Source organism: Podarcis muralis, chromosome 5 (genome assembly GCF_964188315.1).
Source record: "Podarcis muralis chromosome 5, rPodMur119.hap1.1, whole genome shotgun sequence".
Lineage (NCBI taxonomy): Eukaryota > Metazoa > Chordata > Lepidosauria > Squamata > Lacertidae > Podarcis > Podarcis muralis.
Genome location: NC_135659.1, coordinates 27,987,238 through 28,010,222, shown reverse-complemented (window position 1 = coordinate 28,010,222; position 22,985 = coordinate 27,987,238). Strand labels below are relative to the sequence as shown.

At 44.2% G+C, this 22,985-nt stretch overlaps 1 protein-coding gene across 3 annotated transcripts in view; it reads left to right on the top strand.

Moving 5' to 3' along the window:
- The window catches only part of DPYD (dihydropyrimidine dehydrogenase), a 501,994-nt gene that overhangs the window by 231,983 nt on the left and 247,026 nt on the right, over positions 1-22,985 (top strand). For all 3 annotated transcript variants that reach the window (XM_028732753.2, XM_077928465.1, XM_077928464.1), the window contains exons 9-11: positions 4,676-4,783; positions 9,122-9,291; positions 18,893-19,103. In XM_028732753.2, coding sequence (XP_028588586.2) covers positions 4,676-4,783; positions 9,122-9,291; positions 18,893-19,103 — 489 coding nt within the window. The remainder of the gene's footprint in view (positions 1-4,675; positions 4,784-9,121; positions 9,292-18,892; positions 19,104-22,985) is intronic.

The window sequence follows — 22,985 nt, the reverse complement described above, 5'->3', positions numbered from 1 at the left end:
CTCGTGCATGCACAGAAACACTAAATCGCGCTTTGTGCATGTACAGAAGTGCTGAATCGCAACCCGCACGTGCGCAGGTGCTGCGCTGCGGGTTGCGAACGCTGCGGGTTGCGAGCGTGCCTCCCACAGGGATCACGTTCGCAACCCGAGCGTCCACTGTATTCACACACAGCAGAGAATGTTCACACACAGGAGAATAAAGTCCTGGATTTGTAAGTTCCACCATGGCTCTACAGACCAGAAAATTGAACATTGGCTTAGCTGTCAGTGTGGTTTCCTCCTACAGGCCGGCATGTCCAACTTTTTTCTTTTGGAAAAAAAGAAAGAAATATGTATGCTTCACCATTCATTCCTCACCTTTAAGAAAAAAAGGACTCACAAATCAAAAATAGTTATAAAATACACTACAGGTGAATGTGTGCATTTGAGAGAGAGAGGAAAAAAGAGACAGGTGTAGTACAGGTACTTGCAGATCAAACCTGACTGCTGACAGCTTTGCTCTCTTCAAATTAATCTGTCCAAAAAAGAAAAAAGCTGCAGAAGTGAGCGCTCTGTGGGAGATGAAAATGGTTTAAAAAGTTGTCATAGCACCTTGTTTTCCATTATCTCCTGTGTGGAAGCTCCTTGGTGTTCTGACCATGATCCAATCAACTATAGAGGCATGTATTATTTCTGACTAGGTTGCGGCTACATAGTCGATAGTTCGCAATCTTTACTCTGAACTTGCCTTCAGACTATACTAAAGACGGTAACCAGCCAATTTAATCTTTTATTTATGTACTCATTTACTACCCTCTTAATGAGTGGCTTTGTTTTACTTTTAAGTGCTGATTTTACTTTTTTGTTGTTGTTGCCTGCATTTTCAATTTTATTTGAAAATAAACTTATTCTTCATATAGTTTAAATTCAACGCACGAGTCCACTCCCAGCCCAGCACCATCAGTCTATAAATGTGTCTGTCGATCTTAGCCCTGTCTTTGTGAGGCAGAGGTTCTCCAGCAGAGTGTTTTGCATTCATCTTGTGCTAGAGGTGCCACTGTCAGCAGTGGTTGCGTGTATAGGTGAAAGTCTTAGCAACTTGTCAGGTGAGTTCCCTGTCACCAGCAATGATTATAGAGACTGGGAGAAGGAGCCCTCCACTTCCCAGACGGCTGCAAGATGAACTGAAATCCACCTAGCCAGCCCTTCCCAGAAGCTGCGCTGAAGAACTCTTAACTGCAACTCAGGATCTGGGCCATTACTTTCTTAATTGTACCGTAGTTACTTCTGCTTATTTTTCCTTGTTAAAAACTGATTTAAAAGAACTGCTTAATAGCTTTGCCATTTAAAAACCATCATTTTTATTTTCTTCCTAATTTATTAATAAGCCTTCTTCCCCTCTAGAATTGCTTCCCCCCCCCCCCCAGGGCTTACTAATACTCTGCGTTAACAAGGCTTTAGTTAGATGCACCTCTGCTTTTGTGACGTGCAGACAAAACACACACAAAAGCAAGAGGCTGGAGAGATAGCGTTACCTCAGATTGCATCTTCTAAGGAGCTCTTTTGTGAGGTGTGCCTTCACCTTTTGACGCTGTTTGTCCAAAAAAAGGAGGAAGCGGTTGACAGGAGGGCAGATGTTGGAGGGCCCTCTCCACTGCCACTTCATCCCCTTTCCCACCATGTGTTTGTTGGGATGCTTCCAAGGGAACGGGGGCAATTGGCAGGCCCCCAGCTGGCTCCAGCCCACCAGCCAACGTGCCGGTCGAACTCCAGTCCTTGGTGCAGCATGAATCTGCGACCCAGAGCTTCAGAAGTTGGGCACGCAACTCAGCAGAGTAAACGCACAACAGAAGTGGCAGGGAGAGGCTGTGCAAAGCATATTTACAGCAGTTTATTCAGCGTATATCAGGACAAAGGGAAAAACATGTCTTCTCCCTTTCACTTCCAAGCAAGCAGCATAAGCAAAAGCTATACCCAAACGGAAGTTCCCAGCAAGCTGTGCTGGAGTGTAAACAGGCATGTGACACACAACAGTCATGCCTGCACTTAAGGTGGAATGGAATATTCTAACAGTGTTGTGGGGAAAGTCTGCGATGGAGAAGACTGCTGCATGTGCCGAGGCTCTTCCCATGATTCAGAACTACAGTGGTACCTCGGGTTAAGTACTTAATTCGTTCCGGAGGTCCGTTCTTAACCTGAAACTGTGCTTAACCTGAAGCACCACTTTAGCTAATGGGGCCTCCTGCTGCTGCCGCGCCACTGGAGCCCGATTTCTGTTCTTACCCTGAAGCAAAGTTCTTAACCTGAAGCACTATTTCTGGGTTAGCAGAGTCTGTAACCTGAAGCGTATGTAACCCGAGGTACCACTGTAGAGTGAGCAAGCTCCCATTGGAACTCTCTGCCCCACGTCCCAAACTTAGGAGTGGCTTTTTGAGTGGTGCACGAACCTCGGGGAAATGCAGAATGGAAAGGGGATGATCCCATAGAGGGGCCCAATGGGCTGTGGGGGCCTTCATTAGGGAGAATGAGAATGGGAGACTAGCAACAGGAAGAGGAAAGCACCTCTTGATTCCCTGCCCATGCCCTCCCCACACCAGGCTTGTCTCATCTTCCCAGCATCCAAACCAGCTCCTTCTGGGGAGGAGGAGGCATGTGAGAGTGAGACAGTCTCCGCGTACTCACTAAGGAACAGCAAGCTCCAGAAAGAACACCCCTTCCATATTTAGGAGGAAAGAAGAGGTTGGTTCAACAGTAGTCAGGGTAGTAAATGAGGGGATTAGCAACGCCTGTATTGTGTACTAAAGAATAGGGGCCTATCTATTTGTATTGCCTCAAATGCCTTCAGGGGCTGAAGTACCAAAGTACCAAAGTACAAGTCAATGGGAAAACTTCAAAGGATTTCAGCTCAGTTCCAGGAAAGCAGCACACACAGGGCTGCAATGAGGAGACATCCTTGCACTTCTGGTATAATAGATACAACTGGAAATGTGTAATGATGCCCTGTGTTATGAACACATCAACTATCTTTCTGATATCACATTACATTGTCTGTCTTGCTCTCTTTGAGGAAGGGTGGAATGGTTTAGTCTGGGATATGTTGTGGTGCACATCTCGCTTTCAGGCCAGCATGACTAAACCGCTTCTGGTGCAACGGGATACCATGACGGAAACCAGAGCGCACTGAAATGCTGTTTACCTTCCCACCGCAGTGGTACCTATTTATCTACTTGCACTGGCGTGCTTTCGAACTGCTAGGTTGGCAGGAGCTGGGACAGAACAATGGGAGCTCACTCTGTTGCTGGGATTCGAACCGCCATCCTTCTGATCGACAAGCCCAGGAGGCTGAGTGGTTTAGACCACAGCACCACCTGCATCTGGGATGTTGAGTTTGGTCCAAGAGTTCCTCCTCTTAAATGCAACACACACACCAGTTTTTGCTCTGACACCTCTGTTTTCAAGGGAAATAGATATTGCGCTTGCTTCCTTGGAAATTTATGGGCATTCAATTGTGTGGGGGCATTGTGGGTATCTGCATGTTCTATGTTTGATGGAGCATTGAATGACTCTTGGCAGTGAGTATGGCAGGCATCCAAGAATATGGTCTTCCAGGGTCCTTCATCCTTGAAGGTATATCTCTGGATTTTCTTTTTCCAAGTGTCAGGTTTTTTGGGGGTTTTTTGCACTCATAATGTCTCCCTGCTCCAGATGTAGAGAAATGTTTTATTTTCCTGTCTTCAGACATTTTCTTGTCTTGACTGAGGTCTCAGGGTAACGTAAAATGGCACTTGGTGTATTCTTTCATATGAAGTTCAAGTGAGGGGCTTTTAAGGTCCGAAAAGACAATGTGTCGACACTGTGGTGACTGGTAAAATATTTGTTACTGTTGTCCATTCAAGTGGCTGAAACAAATCCTTGTTGGGTAGCAGCTTATAGTATTTATTACAGTAAGAAAGAAAAGCTGCCAGAAGCCTCAACAAAGATATATTTCCTGATGGCAGCTGCTCTTCCTCCCTTATTAGAGGTACCCAGTAGATCTTTCTGAATGTGTACAGGATCTTGGGGGGGGGGATATAGAGATGAGCCCTAATTGTGTAGAGAGTTGTTAGTGCTGAAATATGTGTAATCAACATGAAGAGCTCTTTTGTCAAGCCCTTATGCAAATCATACAAATATCAAAATGGTTTAATTGGGTTGTATCCAACAAATTCATCCCATTAGTGCAAAGATTTCTGTCTGCATAATGTAACTTCGCCATCTTCTTCTCTCCCCCCATGCCCCTCTAAATCTGCTCTGGAGGGTTTTGGATTACCCCCAACTTCAGGTCTTTATTTGGCTATGAACTCACTAGGTGAGCTCAGGCCAAACAACACTTTACTCTTTGATTCCGTTTCCCCACCTGCAGTACAGAGGATAAGAATATTCACTGACATTGCATGATAGTTATAACTACTGTGTATGATAGATGAGAAACGCTTTGACCACTTGAAAACATTATATAAATGATTTTGATGATGAATACGCCTTTGTTGAATAAAAAGTTACTGTGCACAAAATATAATGATCATGAATTGCCATCTTTGGTTGTCAGCAAAGTTCTATAGGTTCTTTTAATTTAATGGTTGAGAGGATGAAGATATTTTCCTTTCTTATGAATACTTGACATACTCACATACCGTTTCTACTTTTTGTGTATCAGGTCTACCAGAACCAAAGAGAGAAGCTGTATTTCAAGGTCTGGGAATGGATCGAGGATTTTACACATCTAAAGACTTCCTGCCATTGGTGGCTATGGCAAGTAAACCAGGTACCTGAAAAGATATGTTCTCAAGATATTTATGCAAAACATTTATATCCTCACATTTCGATATGCTTAATACAAAAACAAAATATGAAGTATCAGGATCTATAGTAATTCAGAATCTTACTAATAAAAAGTATTCAATAAAAGGAAGCCTTGCATATTGTCCTCTACCCTGAACCAGGAAGGGGACATATATGTTGTAATGTTCCATATGGAAGGTACACAGAGCATGGCTTTAATAAAACAATATAAACTGGTATGCAGGGAACAACACAAGTCATTCACACTACTAAGCATAGAGTTTTGCCCCTGCCCATAGGGTGGCATTCAGTGAGCCAGAGATGCCATTTTTGTGCACATTCTTGAATTTCCTTTAGCAAGCCTCTTTAAAACATTGTGGGACTTTCCTGCTCTGAAGGAAAATGGAGCTGTGTGTGCAGAAGAGGTCTTTAAACACAGGCCATAGTGTTGATTTTCCAGCAGCTTAGAATGAAAAGTCATTCATAGAAGAGCACGCAATTATGATTTAGTGTTATGTGCATGAGCCTTAGGGCTCTGTCACTTTCCCTCCCTTTTTCTCCTCCTGTGCAAAGAGGATTTTTAACTAGCTATAGTTATGTGTTATTCCCAAACTAGGGGACATTACAGTTTCCTGGGGAAAAATAAAAAAGAAACAATAGTTTTCCATGAAAGTGGTGGTGGTGGAATATTTCTGGACACCTTTATATTGGGGGGGGGGGGTCTCATTTATTTTTCAGTTGTGTGGATTACCATGATAAATGCAAATCAGCAGTGGGATGCGGTCTTCATTTTGCTAGGAAAAATAGCTTTGTCATTGCTCCAGCAATTGCAGCAATAGGACTGCAATTAGGTCAGTAGCATTAGTGGCATTCCTCATTATGAAAGAAAAGCCCAATGAAAATGACACGGGGCCATGACAGAGTTGCTCCCAGTGATTTAATTATTTATTTTGAGGTGGAGTCTCCCATTGGTCTCTCCACCACCAGCTGCAATAATAATCCAAGGTAGGAAATGACTCTACTTCCTGAAATAGCCTCGTTCCTGGGCGTGTTCTGCCCAGCGACATTCACAGAGCAACCATGGTGCCACTTAAAGTGATGACAAGGCTTTTTTTGGTTAAAGAGAGAAAAAGCTCCCCTCCCTGTCACCTCATAGGATAAGATGATAAACATTTTTGAAATCTGCCTACTGTCTTTGGGAGGTGGAGTCTATGAACCTGTGACATTCGGCAAGGCTGAATTATTCAATCCTGTGTGAATATTAATACTTATTTGTCAGATGTTGCTGGTTGTTCCTCGCGAGTAACCAGACTCCAAACCTGTCTTTTACAGGTTTTTATTGTGCAAACTATTTACAGTGCAGAACTCCAAAGTTCATGTCCATCTTAGTCACTTACAGAATCCAGGAGTGGCCCCTTCCGGCTTCTCCCCCAACATAAGAACTTAGACACCCCAAACCTCCACCTCCCCTCCTTGCGTTTCACCCCTCTGTGCAAGCTGGGCGATGGAAGTGCTGTGCGCCCCCCCCCCCCCCGGCCAACCGAGCTTGGGCTTTCAGCAGCATCTTTGAGCCCTCTCCTCGCTTTTCTGGCCCCTTCCCTCTCTTCTCCACTGGAGGTGTGGCTTTCCCCACTGCTGGATGAGGAACTGCTCCTCAGATGTTTCTGCGGCTCCCTGTATCCCAACGGCGTCCCTGCCTCCCTCCCCTGTTCTGATGACAGTCCCCTGACATTATTGAAGCAGTGTACCTCTCCTTGTAGGGACGCGGGTGGCGCTGTGGGTAAAAGCCTCAGCGCCTAGGGCTTGCCGATCGAAAAGTCAGCGGTTCGAATCCCCGCGGCGGGGTGCGCTCCCGTTGCTCGGTCCCAGCACCTGCCAACCTAGCAGTTCGAAAGCACCCCCGGGTGCAAGTAGATAAATAGGGACCGCTTACTGGCGGGAAGGTAAACGGCGTTTCCGTGTGCGGCTCTGGCTCGCCAGAGCAGCAATGTCACGCTGGCCACGTGACCCGGAAGTGTCTCCGGACAGCGCTGGCCCCCGGCCTCTAGAGTGAGATGGGCGCACAACCCTAGAGTCTGTCAAGATTGGCCCGTACGGGCAGGGGTACCTTTACCTTTACCTTTTTACTTCTCCTTGTGGAAGTTGCCAAGAACTACTTACATTTGGTGGTAGTACCACATGAGAACCATAATACAACTAAGTTGCCTATTCCATAAGTAGACCTGACAACTTACCATACCTGTGGCAGCTTTAGCCAGGAATGTGTGGTGCTTTGGGCCTAAACCTTTTACTTCAGCATTCCAATCTCTGCATCGAAGGTATTTCACAATTATTTACAATTGGCGCTTGGCTCACCTCTGTGTCAAAACCCTTTGTCTTAAGTACAGTATTGTGGGAAGAATTTGGGTTTGTGTAAAGACATGAGTTGAATGGAATCTAGGCATTAGCCAAAGAGGACGGAACATCTCACTGACATTTCCAGCAGCTTACAAATGTGTCCCTTTTTCAGACATTATATTGAAAAGCGAACATGGTCACCCATTTTAGCTAATGTTGATTTCAATGTTGAATATTTTATTGATTGATTTATTGATTTTACTGTTGTAAACCACTTAGAGGTTGTGGTGGGTTTTTGTTTGACATTCAAGCAGTATATAAATTTTGTTAAATAAATAAAATAATTGTGGGTAGGGGCAGTGGATCCATTAAGCACCTTTATTTGCCCTCAGTGACATCAGCACATTTCTAAATCTTGTTAGCTATGTATATTTCTAATGTGATCCTTGATTTGCTAGGCTTTTCAAGTGACTATGGCCAGGAAGAAAACACAATAGAAGAACAGCATATCGGGGAAACAAACAGAAAAAAACAATCAGAAGGAATATCCTCAGTATGGGGATGGGTTCAGGAAATAGTTCAATGGACTCTTTTGTCCCAAACTACTGTAGTGCTTTAGTTGCCTGAAATAAAACTGGTGAAAATGTGACCAGTCCTGATAAAATTCAATTCTGTCTCCATATGGAAAAATAAATGGTTATGTACTATGCTATGCTGAAGGTTTCCATGTGCGTGTGGTGGGGTTTTTTTAAGTTTCCAAAGGCCTGTGTTTAACTTTTTTTTTTTTGTTCTTGGAAGAAATTGATACTTGTGGTTCTCCACCCTTGCTGTGAAAATTCACAACTACTGCAGCACAAACGTAAGAATTATAGACCACTGGTGATATGCTTTAAAAAACATAGTCTTTTGAATGAAACTATCACAGGCCCCTTCAGATTACAGGTTTATTCTATTTATGGTATCATTTTAAAAATTACAGTAATTTGTTTAATCAGTGGTTAGCTGCATTCTGCCTGCTTTTAAAGTGCAACACATTGTATGGATTTTGTGTCTTTTAAGGGTTGTTGTTTTTAAGCCTTTCTCAGTATCCTGTACCTTACCAGACAGTGACTTATTGACATTGTACAGACTTTCATATTTCTCCTCATAATTCTTTTAAGAAACAAAACAAGTAGGAAACAAATATGGCAGGCATGGCCAAAGCCACGATGGGGCTTGTAATCCAGAAACAGCTGGAGGGCCAAAGATTCCCCACACCTGATGTATGCACATACATAAATATGGTGGTGACAACAGGCTCTAGGTAGATTGAACCAGAGCCAGGAGCCCTGGATATCAAGCACAAATATTCTTCCCATGTTCAGAACGCCATCTTGTTTCAGTGGACATGATTCGCAAAGTAAGAGTGGTTGGAGCTGTATTCCTTTTTATAACCTCAATTTCTGTCACTTGTAGTCTACCTCCACAACTGTGGAGCCTTCTTTGGACAAGGGCTTGAGTAAGTGGGACTCCAGTCACATTAGATCGGGTGACAGACAGAATTTCTGGTAACAAGATTTCCCTCTCTCTTTCTCAAGGAATAGTGATGCCGATAAGAATGAGTCAAAGGTTTAATTTTTTGAATACCAGGATCTTAAATCAGTTTCACTCAATCTGACAAGGCCTTACAGTCTCCCCTTTATTTTTATTTTTAAAGAAGAAATGCATTGTACTTTATTTCCTGCCAAGACAGGAAGGCAGTGCTGCTAAAGGGTACTGACTATGAAATTACATGTATGAGCATATCTTAAAAATGGGAATAAAACTGTCTTTCAATGAAGCAGAATAATTTGATAGTGACTCTCCATGCTCGGAAACTGCAAGATGCAATTTTACATTGCTTCGAGTATAAGTGCCGTTTGAGCTGTCATGCAGAAATAGCTTTCTGGTGTTTCCCCCCCCCTCTTCCCCTCCTTGAAAATGGGGTTTTCCTTTCATCATTCAGGAATGTGCGCCTGTCGCTCTCCATTGCCATCAATACAGGGAGCAGTGATTGTTCTTGGAGCGGGCGACACCGCTTTTGACTGTGCAACGTCAGCTTTGCGCTGTGGAGCTCGTCGCGTATTTGTGGTGTTCAGGAAAGGATTTACCAATATACGGGCTGTCCCTGAGGAGGTAAGTTTTCCCAAAATTGAAACACCGGAAGTACTAATAGGAAATACATTAAGGTATGCAACACTGGTTTGGGGGGTGGGGGTTATTGCCGTATTCCCCTAACATTAAAACATGGGCAATTGGGGCTGGCCGGCTTGGGGGTTGATCAGAGAATTGGGGGTGAGGGGAGCAGCCATTTCCCAATGGGGCATTTGTTACACTCAAAATTTGACTCCCCCTCCCCAACAATTTACTTTCCTTCACCCAAGGGGATAAGGTACTGAGGTCTATACACCTCCCCTCCATGCCCATGGCAGGACAGAAAAAAATAACATTGGAAAGGAGAAATTTTGCGCAACATGGTGGCTAGCAAGCAAAGGACGAGATGGTTCTTCCCGTACTCCCTGCCTATCATTTGCTCCCTACTGCTTTTGTTTGGAAACAAATATATAAAAAGAAAGTCAGAGGGAAAGGTACAAATAGTCACAAATAGTGTGTGATTTCATCTTTACATGTTGCGCTGTAGCTACAGAGGACTTATCCACACTTCCTTTTGTCCCGCTACTTTCCCCTGGGAAAAGCCACTCTTTAGTGCTCAGTCGAAGCAATTCAGGTTTTCTCCATTCACGTTTGCTTTGATTTAGAGCTAAACAGCTAGTTTTCCCTGGGAAAGGAGCAGAGCAATGGGAAAATCATTCAGACCCATGTCTAGAAATCTCAGGTCAAGCAGAAAACCGCTCGGAACCATGTTTTCTAGGCACGGGACAAGCGGAAGTGTAGACAAGCCCAGAGACAGCTTCTCCCATGTGGTGCTATCCCTTTAAGAAGTTTGTTATGTACTGTTATGTTTGGGAGGGAAGACCCCTCTGGGAGGTTAATGGAGGAGGCTAGAACCTCAGCCAGAGACAGCGTGCAGGTGGGTGTTTGGGTGTGAGGCAGCCAGCATAGAATAGGACCGCAATAAAATAAATACTAAGTCTACCCTCTGATTGTAAAAATAAACATTACATTGATATCTGCCTTTACTGGTGCATATGGGAGAACATCACATACTACTCATGAAAATGAGTTCCAGATGCATGAATTTGGGTGTCATTCAGTGAGTCTCCTTTAACCAGGAAAAGGCAGTGTATGGAGGGTCAGCTCCAGGTTTTTGCAGGATAAGACATCCTCCATGGGACCTCTGTCAGGGCATCTCCCTCCATATCACTAATTGCTTGCTGCTCTTACTATTCTACCTGCTTGCTTGCCTGCTTGGCAGAGAGTCATGACATTTCCTCCTCCTTCTCACCACCACTGTTATCTGGCCCAGCTTGAGAGGTGGGTGAACATGCTGAAGAGGAGAAGGAGGTCCACCAGGCTTTCGTCAGCCTTTGGCGCCAGCCCTGAGAGTGTGTCAATTAATATGTCTCTTGTGCCTCCTTCTGATCATAGCACTGTTGACCTGGTGGACTCTTCATGGCCTCTTGGAGTCCTGGCACATGCCCAGCCTCAAGCCCTTTAGAGTTGGCCCTGAAATACAAAAACAAGTGTGTGCAAGACGTGTTCTTTATTCACAGCATGTTTCTGTCAACTGTGAGGAGAGTTTTCTATCGTAAGAAAACCTTCATGTAACTTAAAATTATACAAGTGTGGAAATATTTCCCCTCAGGAAGACATTGAGATATAATAAACCTGTCTCACACCTGATGGTTTTTGCCGTCTCATAACACTGTGCCAGCCACTTGAAATAAAATATTGCTATGAGGTGTTTACTGTGGTCTTCTTAGGAACTATATGATATTCCTAAGTGTATACTGACTCAGACCATCTAGCCTAGTCTTGAGAGCCAATGTGGTGTAGTGGTTAAGAACGGTTGACTTGTAATCTGGTGAACCAGGTTCGCGTCTCCGCTCCTCCACATGCAGCTGCTGGGTGACCTTGGGCTAGTCACACTTCTCTGAAGTCTCTCAGCCTCACTCACCTCACAGAGTGTTTGTTGTGGGGGAAGAAGGGAAAGGAGATTGTTAGCCGCTTTGAGACACCTTCGAGTAGTGATAAAGCGGGATATCAAATCCAAACTCCTCTTCTTCTTCTTTCTCTAACTGGCACCTCTTCATGGACCCAACCCACCCACTGGATATCCTTTAACCAGAGATGCCAACAGTTGAATGTCAGACTTTTAAAACAAGCCACATGGGCTCTACGCAAGCCTGTGCAGAACTTGTCTGAGGCCTGGGGCAGGAATTCCCAGTCAGCTAAGAGGCATGGGGCATTCTTGGCATGATAATGCAAGTCCACCAAGCCCCTGAGGGGGCTTCCTGGCCAGCTTAGCCTTCCAAAGCCTGGGGCAAGTGTATCAGGCTGCCCCTTGCACTCTGCACAGGCTTGGCTCAATGTATGGGTTGCTCTGTGCCTCAGGCTTTCTATGCAAAAGGTCCCAGGTTCAGTTCTCAGCATTTCCAAGTAAGAGCTGGGAGATAGCACTGGAAAGCTGCTGCCAGCCAGTGTAGGCAGTACTAGGCTATATAGACCAATTATCTGAATCAGTATAAGGCATCTTCCTATGTCCCTATGATCTCTATTGCATACCCTCCGTTTCTCCAATGAAATAGGGACGTCCTGTCCCATAACAACCACAACCACAACAATTTTATTATTTATACCCCACCCATCTGGGCTGCTTCTGACATATATAAAAACATGATGAAACATTAAACAACTTCCCTATACAGAGCTGCCTTCAGATGTCTTCAAAAAGCTGTAGAGTTAGTTATCTCATTGGCTCGGGGGTCGCATAGCTCCATACCCTCCAACATTTCGCTGAGGAAACTAGGGTCATCCTAAGGAAAAGCAGGACATTCTGGGTTCAAACCAGAAGCCACAACGGCTTCTGTAAATCTGGGACTCTCTCTGGAAAATAGGGACAGTTGGAGCGTCTGCTACTGTTATTTTTAAAAAATATACGATGGCATTTGAAAGTTCCCATTTATAGACATGCAGTTTAGCACTTGGTAATATGTTTGTAATTCCAATTGAGACTGGGAGGAAATTACACACACACACACACACACACACACAGAGAGAGAGAGAGAGAGAGAGAGAGAGAGAGAGAGAGAGAATATTCTGGGTAGTTACTTCAGTTTTCCAAATATATAAATTATAACTATCCAGTTGCACTGTACAGATTACCCTACTCAATTCTAGGTTGCATTCAAATGGTCACTTACCACAAGGTGGGAATGTTGTTATTTCTAAAAAAAAATACTTTGCAGAGGAAATCCGTGTATCTGAGGTGATGAGAGCCTCCCAGCAATGAATTCACCCAGGTTGGCAAGTCCCCAAAGCAAGGTCTGCTTGAGTTTCGTTGGCCCATCACTCCAGTTCACATGTGGCTGTTTTCATGAGCCAGTTCACCTTTGTGACATGACTCTAAATATTGACCTTCTGATAGAGGAAATGTACATGCAGAGCCACTCCAAACTCTGTGCGATATTTACAGGCCTTGTCCAACTGGCCACCATAAAAATGAACAACTTGTAGATGTCTATGCAGAGCAGGCCAGGAATTATTATTATTATTTTTAAAAAATAATTTTTATTGAGATTTAAGATCACCAACCAACACCCACCAACAAAACATCAAATCTTGTTACATATGTCCTACTTTATGCTCCATAGAGCCGTTGACTTCCCTTCCACCAGTTTTCCTATTCCATTCTATAATTCACAGTTTCTTTAATTAAACATTACATCATGACATAAGATTTACTTCAGTCCTGCCAACGTTTTCAAATTTGTACAGTTCTCACTTATATAAATCATAAATTTACTCCATTCTTTTTGGTACTTTTTCTCCTCCTGATTGCGAATTCTGTGTTTAAATTTAGCCATCTCAGCATATTCAACCAACATTATCTGCCATTCTCCTATCATCGGCATCTCCTGTTGCTTCCACTTTTGAGCTATCAAAACTCTAGCTGCTGTTCTTGCATACAGATATATTGTATTTTTCGCCCCATAGGATGCACCGCCCTATAGGACGCACCTAGTTTGTTTGGGGGGGGGGAATAAAGAAAAAAAATATTTTCCCCCCCCCAGGCACGGGGCTGGCGCGGGGGAAGCCCGAGCTTCCCCCAACCCCAGCCCCCAGAACAGCCTGCTATCCGCAAGCCTAGGGAGCCACACCGGTCTCCCCAGGCTTGCGGACAGCTGTGCGAAGCCCAGGCGCGCTCTTCAGCTCGCCCGAGGCTTTGGAATGCAGGCAGCTCTGTGCAACCCTCCAGAGCCCGGTGCAGCTTGGCGCCGGGCTCCGGAGGGTTTCGCAGAGCTGTGCAGACTCCGGGAGGGCAGGCAGCTCTGCGCGACCCTCCGGAGGCCGGTGCGGCTTGGCGCCGGGCTCCGGAGGGTCTCGCAGAGCTGCGCGGACCCCGGGAGGGCAGGCAGCTCTCCGCGACCCTCCGGAGGCCGGCGCGGCGTGGCGCCGAGCTTCCTGAAGCCTGGAGAGCAAGAGCCTCTCGCTCTCCAGGCTTCATTGAAAGCCTGTATTCGCCCCATAGGACACACCCACATTTCCCCTTCATTTTTGGAGGGGGGAAAGTGCATCCTATAGGGCGAAAAATACGGTAGTCTTTGATCTATCTTCTTAATATCTTCTTCCACCAAACCTAGCAAGAATTCTTCCGGCTTTTTGGGAAAACTATACTTAAACATCTTTTTAAACTCATTATAAACTGCTTCCCAAAACTCCTTTATTACATGACCACCACATGTGATAGAAGTCACCATTCTTTTCTTTGCATTTCCAACAGGTTTTACTGCTTGTTCTATACATTTTTGCCAATTTGGGGGGAGGCAGGCCAGGAATTTTATTTACATGTGGGAGAGATCCTCAGAAAGAAAGTCTGTGTGTTGAATTCATGTGCTTTAAGAAGAAGAAAAAAGGTTACCAATGTTTCGAGGCACAACTTAATTTGGAACTCAGATCAGAGTTTCAGTAGCCAGCATGCATACGCCACACACATATTAAGCTTCTGATTGGCATCTTAATCATTCATTTTATTATGAAATCTTTTTATTTCAGCTTTAATTATCGCAATGTGTTGGGCTTGCTTTGTTGTAATTTATGTGCCGCATACCACGGATTATTGCATAATTCACACTAATGAGACATCAGATATGCCCCAGTTACAAAATATATGCGGAAATAGCCCCTCTCTTCAGGGACAGATGTAGACCTAACGGTTGCACAAGGTGACTAGTGGGGAATCATCTAGAACAGAGAGTAATTTTTCATGCTACATAATTTATGTTCTGGAGTTTTTTTTGTCAGAGAGTAATAATTTAGAGAGATTATTTTTGAACAAATGTAATAAATACACTAATTTATTCTTAGCACAACTCTGATGGTAGTTCCCTGGTTCTTATGTTTGAACAGTTGTTGTTTTTTGCTGAGGTGTAAATATTGTTTGCAGATTTTTTTCCTCCCTAAAAAAGAGGTAGCAAACCAGTGGCCTTCTATATATTGTTGAACCACAGCCACCATCACTTTTGACCACGGACTATGCCATACCGTCCAACATTTCTCCCATGATAATAGAAATGCCCTATTCAATATTAAAAGGGACGCGGGTGGCACTGTGGGTAAAAGCCTCAGCGCCTAGGGCTTGCCGATCGAAAGGTCGGCGGTTCGAATCCCTGCAGCGGGGTGCGTTCCCGTTGCTCGGTCCCAGCGCCTGCCAACCTAGCAGTTCGAAAGCACCTCCAGGTGCAAGTAGATAAATAGGGACCGCTTACTAGCGGGAAGGTAAACGGCATTTCCGTGTGCGGCTCTGGCTCGCTAGAGCAGCGATGTCACGCTGGCCACGTGACCCGGAAGTGTCTCCGGACAGCGCTGGCCCCCGGCCTCTTGAGTGAGATGGGTGCACAACCCCAGAGTCTGTCAAGACTGGCCCATACGGGCAGGGGTACCTTTACCTTTTTACCTTATTCAATATTAACAACAACAACACCCCACCCATCTGACTGGGTTGCCCCTGCCACTCTGGGTGGCTTCCAACATGTATAAAAACACAATAAAACATTAAACATTTAAACAAGAACTTTCCTATACAGGGCTGCCATCAGATGTCTTCTAAAGGTAATTATCTCCTTGGTTCAGTGGTTGCCGAACTCCATACCTTCCAACATTTCTTTGATGAGAATTGGGACATCCTAAGAAAAACGGGACATTCCAGGATCAAATCAGAAACTGGGACAGCTTTTCTAAATCCTGCTACTTTTTTTTTAACCATAAAAGTTAGTAATCTTATCAACTTTAGTGAACACAAATAGAACACAATGAACCCTAAAGGTTTGGCTCTGAGAAAAAGAGTTAAGCTCTTCTTTAAATTCCATATCCATTTTGCATAATCCTTTCAAGAGATGCCCAGTTTTTGGAATAATTTCAACTCCTGCCTTAATGTGAAAACATCTTTGACCAAATTAGCAAGTCAAGCATCTGGTAACATGACTAGAAGTTATATTCTTAAATTCACAAAGAATAGATTCACTCAAAATGGTGGGTGTTATTGAAGCAAGAAGTAAAACATGGGTAGGCAAAGGCCCAGGGGCTGGATCCAGCCCAATCACCTTCTAAATCCGGCCTGCGGACAGTCCAGGAATCAGCATGTTTTTACATGAGTAGAATGTGTGCTTTTATTTAAAATGCATCTCTGGGTTATTTGTGGGGCATAGAAATTCATTAATTCCTCCCCCTAAAAAATATAGTCCGGCCCCCCACAAGGTCTGAGGACAGTGGACCGGCCCCTTGCTGAAAAAGTTTGCTGACCCCTGAAGTAAATAATGGAGGTCATTTGGGTGATATTTCAGGAGGTTTGCAGAAGCATTCCGGGAGTCTAAATTTTGGTGGGCAAAAGCAGGGCAGTGAAACTGGCATACCTCTTTCGCCCTTTAGTTCTGTCTCCTGTTTTGTAACAATGGCAGCACTTGTCCCAGTCTCAGAATAGCACTACATTTTGACATAGTATCATGGTGATAGAAGGGGGCAGGGCTTTTTCCCCAGGGGGAACTCACAGGAACTTAGTTCCAGCACCTCTCAGGTAGGTTCTGGCACCTCTCAGGTAATCATCATTGCCATTCTAAGAGAATGAGGGAGGTGTTCATGGTGAGTTCCGGAACCTTTTTCCACCTAGAAAAATAGCACTGGCAGGGGGTGGGGAAGATATTCAGCAGTCTCTGGGTGGTTTGCTGCCACAATCACAGCGAAATATGATGGCACAATGGGAGAGGAGAGTAGGAAGTCTCCTTGCACAAGCAGATGTTGTTCCACTTGTGCAAGGAGTTACTTAGCATTCCTTTGAATTCAAGCCCTGGTCTCTATGGCAGGGCTCATCCTCAAGGGTCCTGTCATTGTTACAAATGTCTGTAGCCTCTGCTTCTCTTTTTCTATTATAAGGTCATAGTTACGTACTGGTGGCATTGTGTTGTCAATGTACAATGCACATCTGCTCTGTTTGATAGGCGTGTTGGGATCAAGTTCACTGTGTGGGATCTCACTCCAAGAGGGTCCATTCTCTAGCTGGAATTTGGGAGGGGTGCTTGTCCTGTCATGGTTGTTATCCGGACTGTAGCTGCTCTACTGTTGCCCTTTTGCTGTGGCCTCACAGTCGGAACCTCCCATTTTTGTAGATTGACAGAAAGAGGCATGATGATGATGATTGATTGATTGATTGATTGATTGATTAAATTTGTATACTGCCCTATACCTGTAGGTCTCTGGGCGTTTCACAACACCTAGACAATATACGAAGCACAAAATACATAATAAAATACATAATAAAAATAATCAAAACAAGTAAAAGTATTAATGCATACTGTCATTACTGTCTGATATGCCATCCATCTCCTCTTTGTCTAAGTTCTGAAGTCCTCTCTCTCTCTCTCTCTCTCTCTCTCTCTCTCTCTGTGTGTGTGTGTGTGTGTGTGTGTGTGCGCAATAGACTGCTATCTGCCAGTGATTCCATCTGCCATATTTCTTGCAGATATGTGGAGGCAGTGTGTATATCTGCGGAGGCACCCATTTCTGGTTTACTAAACCAAGTGTTGGGAACCTTGGGCCCTCCAGATGCTGCTGAACTACAGCTCTCATCATCTGTGGCTGTTGGCCAGGCTTGCTGGGGCTGATGGGAGTTGTAGTTCAGCGACACCCAGAAAGCCTCAGCCTCCCCACACCTGTACTAAACCTTCACCTGTTGACTTCCTTCTTGCACTTTAATGAGGAGTGGTGCACATAGCATAGTAGAATTTTGGGAGAAAGGAGCTTGGGGAAAAACAGAGGTTTGCTGCTCTCACTAAATTGGGCTTTGCTACTGTGAATTCATTCTTCAGCTGAAATCATTGACATTTAAGAAAAGACACCTGACCAATGGGAGTAGAAAGAATTGTGACTATTGGTCATGGAAGATGTTGCTTTGTGTAGATTCAGTATGTGTCAAATGAATGGAAACAAAAATAATCATAAATGATAATTTAAATGCAAAAAGAGACTGGATGAATCCCAGACTTGAGGAATATTTTACGACGACAGCCTTGCCTTACACATTTTAATTCATTTAAAACATTTGTGGGTTTGATAATTGGGCACCACAGCAAGTAGCTGACAACGGAATGTGTGTAGGTCTAACTGCTATTCCCAGAACAGATTGTGTGGTCTCCTCTCATATTGGAATGATAATGAAGCCTACTGTAAGAGCCTTTCACAAAGATGAAGCCGATTCCATTTCTGACTTCAAATCCAAGAGGTCTCCTAACAGATGCTGCTAATTAAAAGTAATGCAATTCCAGAAGTAGTGGGTGGTAGAAAAGATGGTTAAAAAGACAGTTTGATCTTCTGATTGCGGGGAGAGAGGTTGATGTGTATTGAGAATATTACCATTGTCCTGTTCGGATGCATATCTCACCCTCCTAACACTGGAATCTACAGAACGAGCCACAATAAAAGATTGCAGCCCAGTGTGTAGAAGGTGTAGACTGTGATCCAAGGGGGCCAAAGAGGAGGAGAGCTGGAGGTGGATGACTCACTCTATTCCAATGTCCCACCAGCTCAGCAGAGCAGAAAGTCGAAGATGGAGTGGCTTTATTGCGTTCCTGTTTTACTTTGCCAGTTTATGTTTCATTTAAGATTCCCGCCCCCTTGGAAACAATGGAAAGGAAATAGGCTATGCCAACACTGTAGTTTATTCCCTCTTTTGGAAGAGCGAGTTGGGATAGAGAGGGTTTTAAATCCTGTGGACCTACAGACCCTCCCAGAACCCCCCTGGCATACCTCTCCTGTGCCATCTCCAGTATCACAATAACTGGCTGTGGATCTTTCCACAGCCCCGTGGAGAGGCTTGAGGTACCAGATTTCTACCTCTGATGATAGACCTTTCTCTCTATCCTCAAAGAGGGAGATTCAAATACTCAGCACTCCTGGGATGCCTGCAATAGGATTGCAGGGTTAGAAAGTAACACAAGTGTTATCTATTTATATAGAATATTTGTAGACTTTTCTTTTAGGGTCAGACTCTCTCAAGATAGCTTTCAACATACAAATTCACCTTAAAAAAAAATCAATAGCAACTATGTTATTTTTCCCCTTCCAGGTAGATCTTGCAAAAGAAGAAAAATGTGAGTTTCTCCCCTTCCTTTCCCCTCGGAAGGTTGTAGTGAAAGGAGGGAAGATTGTTGCTATGGAATTTGTTCGGACAGAGCAAGATGAAGACGGAAACTGGAATGAGGACCAGGATCAGATTGTCCGCCTGAAAGCCGATGTGGTGATCAGTGCCTTTGGTTCAGTCCTAAGTGACCCTAAAGGTATTTCTCAGTTACAAGGGGCATGATCCAGCCGCAGTTATGCACATTTAAATCCCACTGGTTCAAGTATATGCATAATTGTCACATTGAAATCAGTGGGACTTACTTTTGGTTGGGTTTTCTCCCAGGATGTACTAAATTCCCTAGAACAAACGCTTTGATGACTGGAATGTGCACATTTCAAATGGCTACAATAGAAGAGAGGGTGAAATTTGATTTGAAATACTGTTTCCTGCCTCAATTTCATTCTTTAAAAAGAGCACATTCATTTTCTTATTTGTTCGTTTCTTAACTTGCATTCGTGCTCCTCTGTAGAAAACGTAGATCACTAAATCTCTTTTCTGTTCCCTAACAGCTCTGCAGGAAACTTAGGTAGGAAGGAACAAGTTAGGGAGGTCAATTTTTAATTGTGTATAGGAAGGGGCCTTATGCTAGGTCACACCATTGTTCCATATAGCTCAGAATGGTCTACATCAAACTTGGGTCTCCAGCTCCCATCTCTAGCTCCCATCATCCCTAGCTAGCAGGACCAGTGGTCAGCGATGATGGGAACTGTAGTCCAAAAACAGCTGGATACCCAAGTTTGGGAAACCCTGGCTTACATTGACTGGCAGAAGCTCTAACTAGAGATGCCAGGGTTTGAACCTGTGACCTTCTGCATGCAAAGCAGGTGCCCTATGCCTAAGCCACTACTGCCCTTTTCCATTTTAAAAGTGAATACCTATGCCCATCTCATCATGCTGCTTTAGAATGCATGCCAATCTGTATACATTATAGCCTTATTCAGTCATTGCTCATGTGAAGGGCTTGTGGGGAAGCTTTTCTAGTCATGTAGGTTCCCTGGGCGATCTAGAACCCTCGAGGCAGGGAAAAGGAACCACACTGTGGAAGATGCACCCAAACGCGAGGGAAGTGAGTTCTTTGAGGATGAAGGCTCCATCTTTGTTTTGCACAGCCATTGCCCCTTCGTGAAAGTAACTGTTGCTTGGAATTTTGTTGCAACTGCAGTAAGTCTCTTAGCTATTATAGGACTGCTGTGAGCAACCCAGTGGCCCTTTCAGCGGGTACATTGATCTGGCAAGGGAAATGTCTAGATTGGGCTCTTTAACCAAGAGATGGAACAAGAAAATGTGCATTGAAGTAAAGTTATTCATGAAGGCGTGTGAGAGTCACCATGCAAACCTGTTTGGACATATAAAAATGGCAGCTGGCAGAGAGGAGAGGTCTGCTATCACTATCACCCATTTTCTCCCCACTTGCACATGAATGGGCATGAATGATTCTATGATTCTATGAATCGGGGGGATCCATGTGTACCAATTTGTTCCTCTGTGTATTCTCTTCGTATGCATGAACATTGAACTGAATGGGCCTAATTTAATCCAGTTCTTTGTTCATTGGAAAAAGGGAATGTACGCCCTTAGTGCTGGGCTAGAAGAGCCTTTGGTGTCATTTAGTTGGGCTCTTCTGATATTTCTTATGCTTTTCTATCATCCCCAACCCCACCCTGCGAAAACTTTTTATAGGGAATTTGATTTATCGGTTGCTTATGCCCCGAAGAGAAAAGAAATGAGCAACCGTTGAATCACTAATGAAGTCCTCATTGCTGAAGTTAACTTTAATTGGATCTTATGAGAACATATTTGAAAAGCTGACCTATTAAATAAGAAGCTGAATATAGATTTGCCATATGACGCCAGTAGTGTCTATAGTCTCATCCAGCTGTAATATCAATCAGTTTAGTGGTCTTACTCTGCTTATCCTATTTTATTGTAGTCCTGTGGTAAACTCAACCTGATTAAATCCCAATTTTCTCACATATTTATATATATATATATATATATATATATATATATATATATATATATATGAGAATGAGATGGCTAGTTGTTGCAGAGGGTCATGTTGATTTTTTGACAAGCATTAATCAATAGAGAAATGTAGATTGGAAGAGAAGAGACAATGGTGGTATCAGAGTGGTCAACAGGATTATGGTCTTCTGAGCAGAACTGAGCCTTGTGATGTTCCATCAAATGAAAACTAGGGTCCCTGACTCCCTGCTACTTGGTACCCCCAAATTTTGAGGCCTCTATGCCAGCCTTGGGTCCTTTGATGTCATTGGACTATAAACCCTGCTAGCCAGGGATGATGGGAGTTGTAATGCAACGACATCTGGGGACCCAAGGTTGGGAAAGGCTGCTCTATGCCCATGACATGGCCACTAGAGGGTCCTGGGCTGCACTTCATCTTCATCCATTCCCAGTGCATTAGTAATTTGGCATAGGATGTTCTGCTGTACTTCAGATGTGGCAGAGAATCTTGAAGCTTTCATTATTGGAAGCATTCAGGGGTGAAATTTCTAACTTTGGTTGAGGGAAGTACCAACTTTTTCAGCTTGAAGGCCACATTGAGGGTTGACCATGATTCAAAGGGTCACATATTGGCATGTCACGATCTCTCACACATGCGCAGTCACACCCATACATTCAGCAGACATTCATCCCACCACCTCCTGCCCAGTGTCTAAATAAATATATTTATCTATATCTCATCTCTCATTCTCTCCCTGTATTTAAATACAGTGGTACCTCTGGATACGAACGGGATCTGTTCCGGAGCCCCGTTCGTAACCAGAAGTGAATGAAACCCACGTCTGCACATGCATGGGTCATGATTTGCCGCTTCCATGCATGCACGTGACGTCATTTTGACCATCTGCGCATGCACGAGCATCGCAATCCAGAAGTAACACGTTCCATTACTTCTGGGTCACCGTGGAGTGCAAACCGAAAGTGCTCAACCTGAAGCACATTTAACCCGAGGTATTGGGATGCGGGTGGCGCTGTGGGTTAAACCACAGAGCCTAAGACTTGCCAATCAGAAGGTTGGCGGTTCGAATCCCCACGACGGGGTGAGCTCCTGTTGCTTGGTCCCAGCTCCTGCCCACCTAGCAGTTCGAAAGCACGTCAAAGTACAAGTAGATAAATAGGTACCGCTCTGGTGGGAAGGTAAATGGCGTTTCCGTGCGCTGCTCTGGTTCACCAGAAGCAGCTTAGTCATGCTGGCCAGATGACCCGGAAGCTGTACGCCGGCTCCCTCGGCCAATAAAGCGAGATGAGCGCCACAACCCCAGAGTCGGCCACAACTGGACCTAATGATCAGGGGTCCCTTTACCCTTACCTATGACTGTATTGCCCACATGGCTGCCAAATTATTGGAGGCTTGCAGGAGCATCCTAAATCACCTATAGATTGTCTACAGACTATAGATTAGCCACCCTTGCTTCAGTCCCAGTGTGACTGGAAGATTTATAGTAAAGTTCAGCTCTTGGATATATCCAAGGTTAAATTTAAAATATAATGGCAAGAATTTATCTTAAGATAACTTACTGTGATTATTTTGTGTGATTTAGAAATAACTAGAGACATTTATGTTTCTGGGGGGTAATAACACCTGAGACAGGGGGAATCCTGAGAAAGATCCCCCCTGTGCCCCCAACCCTTTCAAAGGGGCACACCTCCGAAAACTATTTGCCCCTCATAGTTGTGAAACATGATTATGTTTTGTTGTTTCCCTGCACTAGGTCTCTTTTTAGTCTGGTCTCCGCAGCCTCCACAAGGAATGTATTTGTGGTAGATGATGAGGGTGATGATAAATATTTATTTGTTAGTAGCTTTTAAGGAATGAATTATTTAAGGTTGCTTTGGAGAAAAAGAGAAAAAGGCAAAAGAGCAGCAATAAAACTCGCAGTACAAATAGTCTGCCACCCTTCCCCATATTTGTTTCTCGGCTGCAAAAAGTTGTCCTCCTTTGTTCTCTGCACTTCAATTTCCTGTTGTTGCCACAGGGACTCCATTTTCTCCTGAAAGGGCTGTTCTTGGC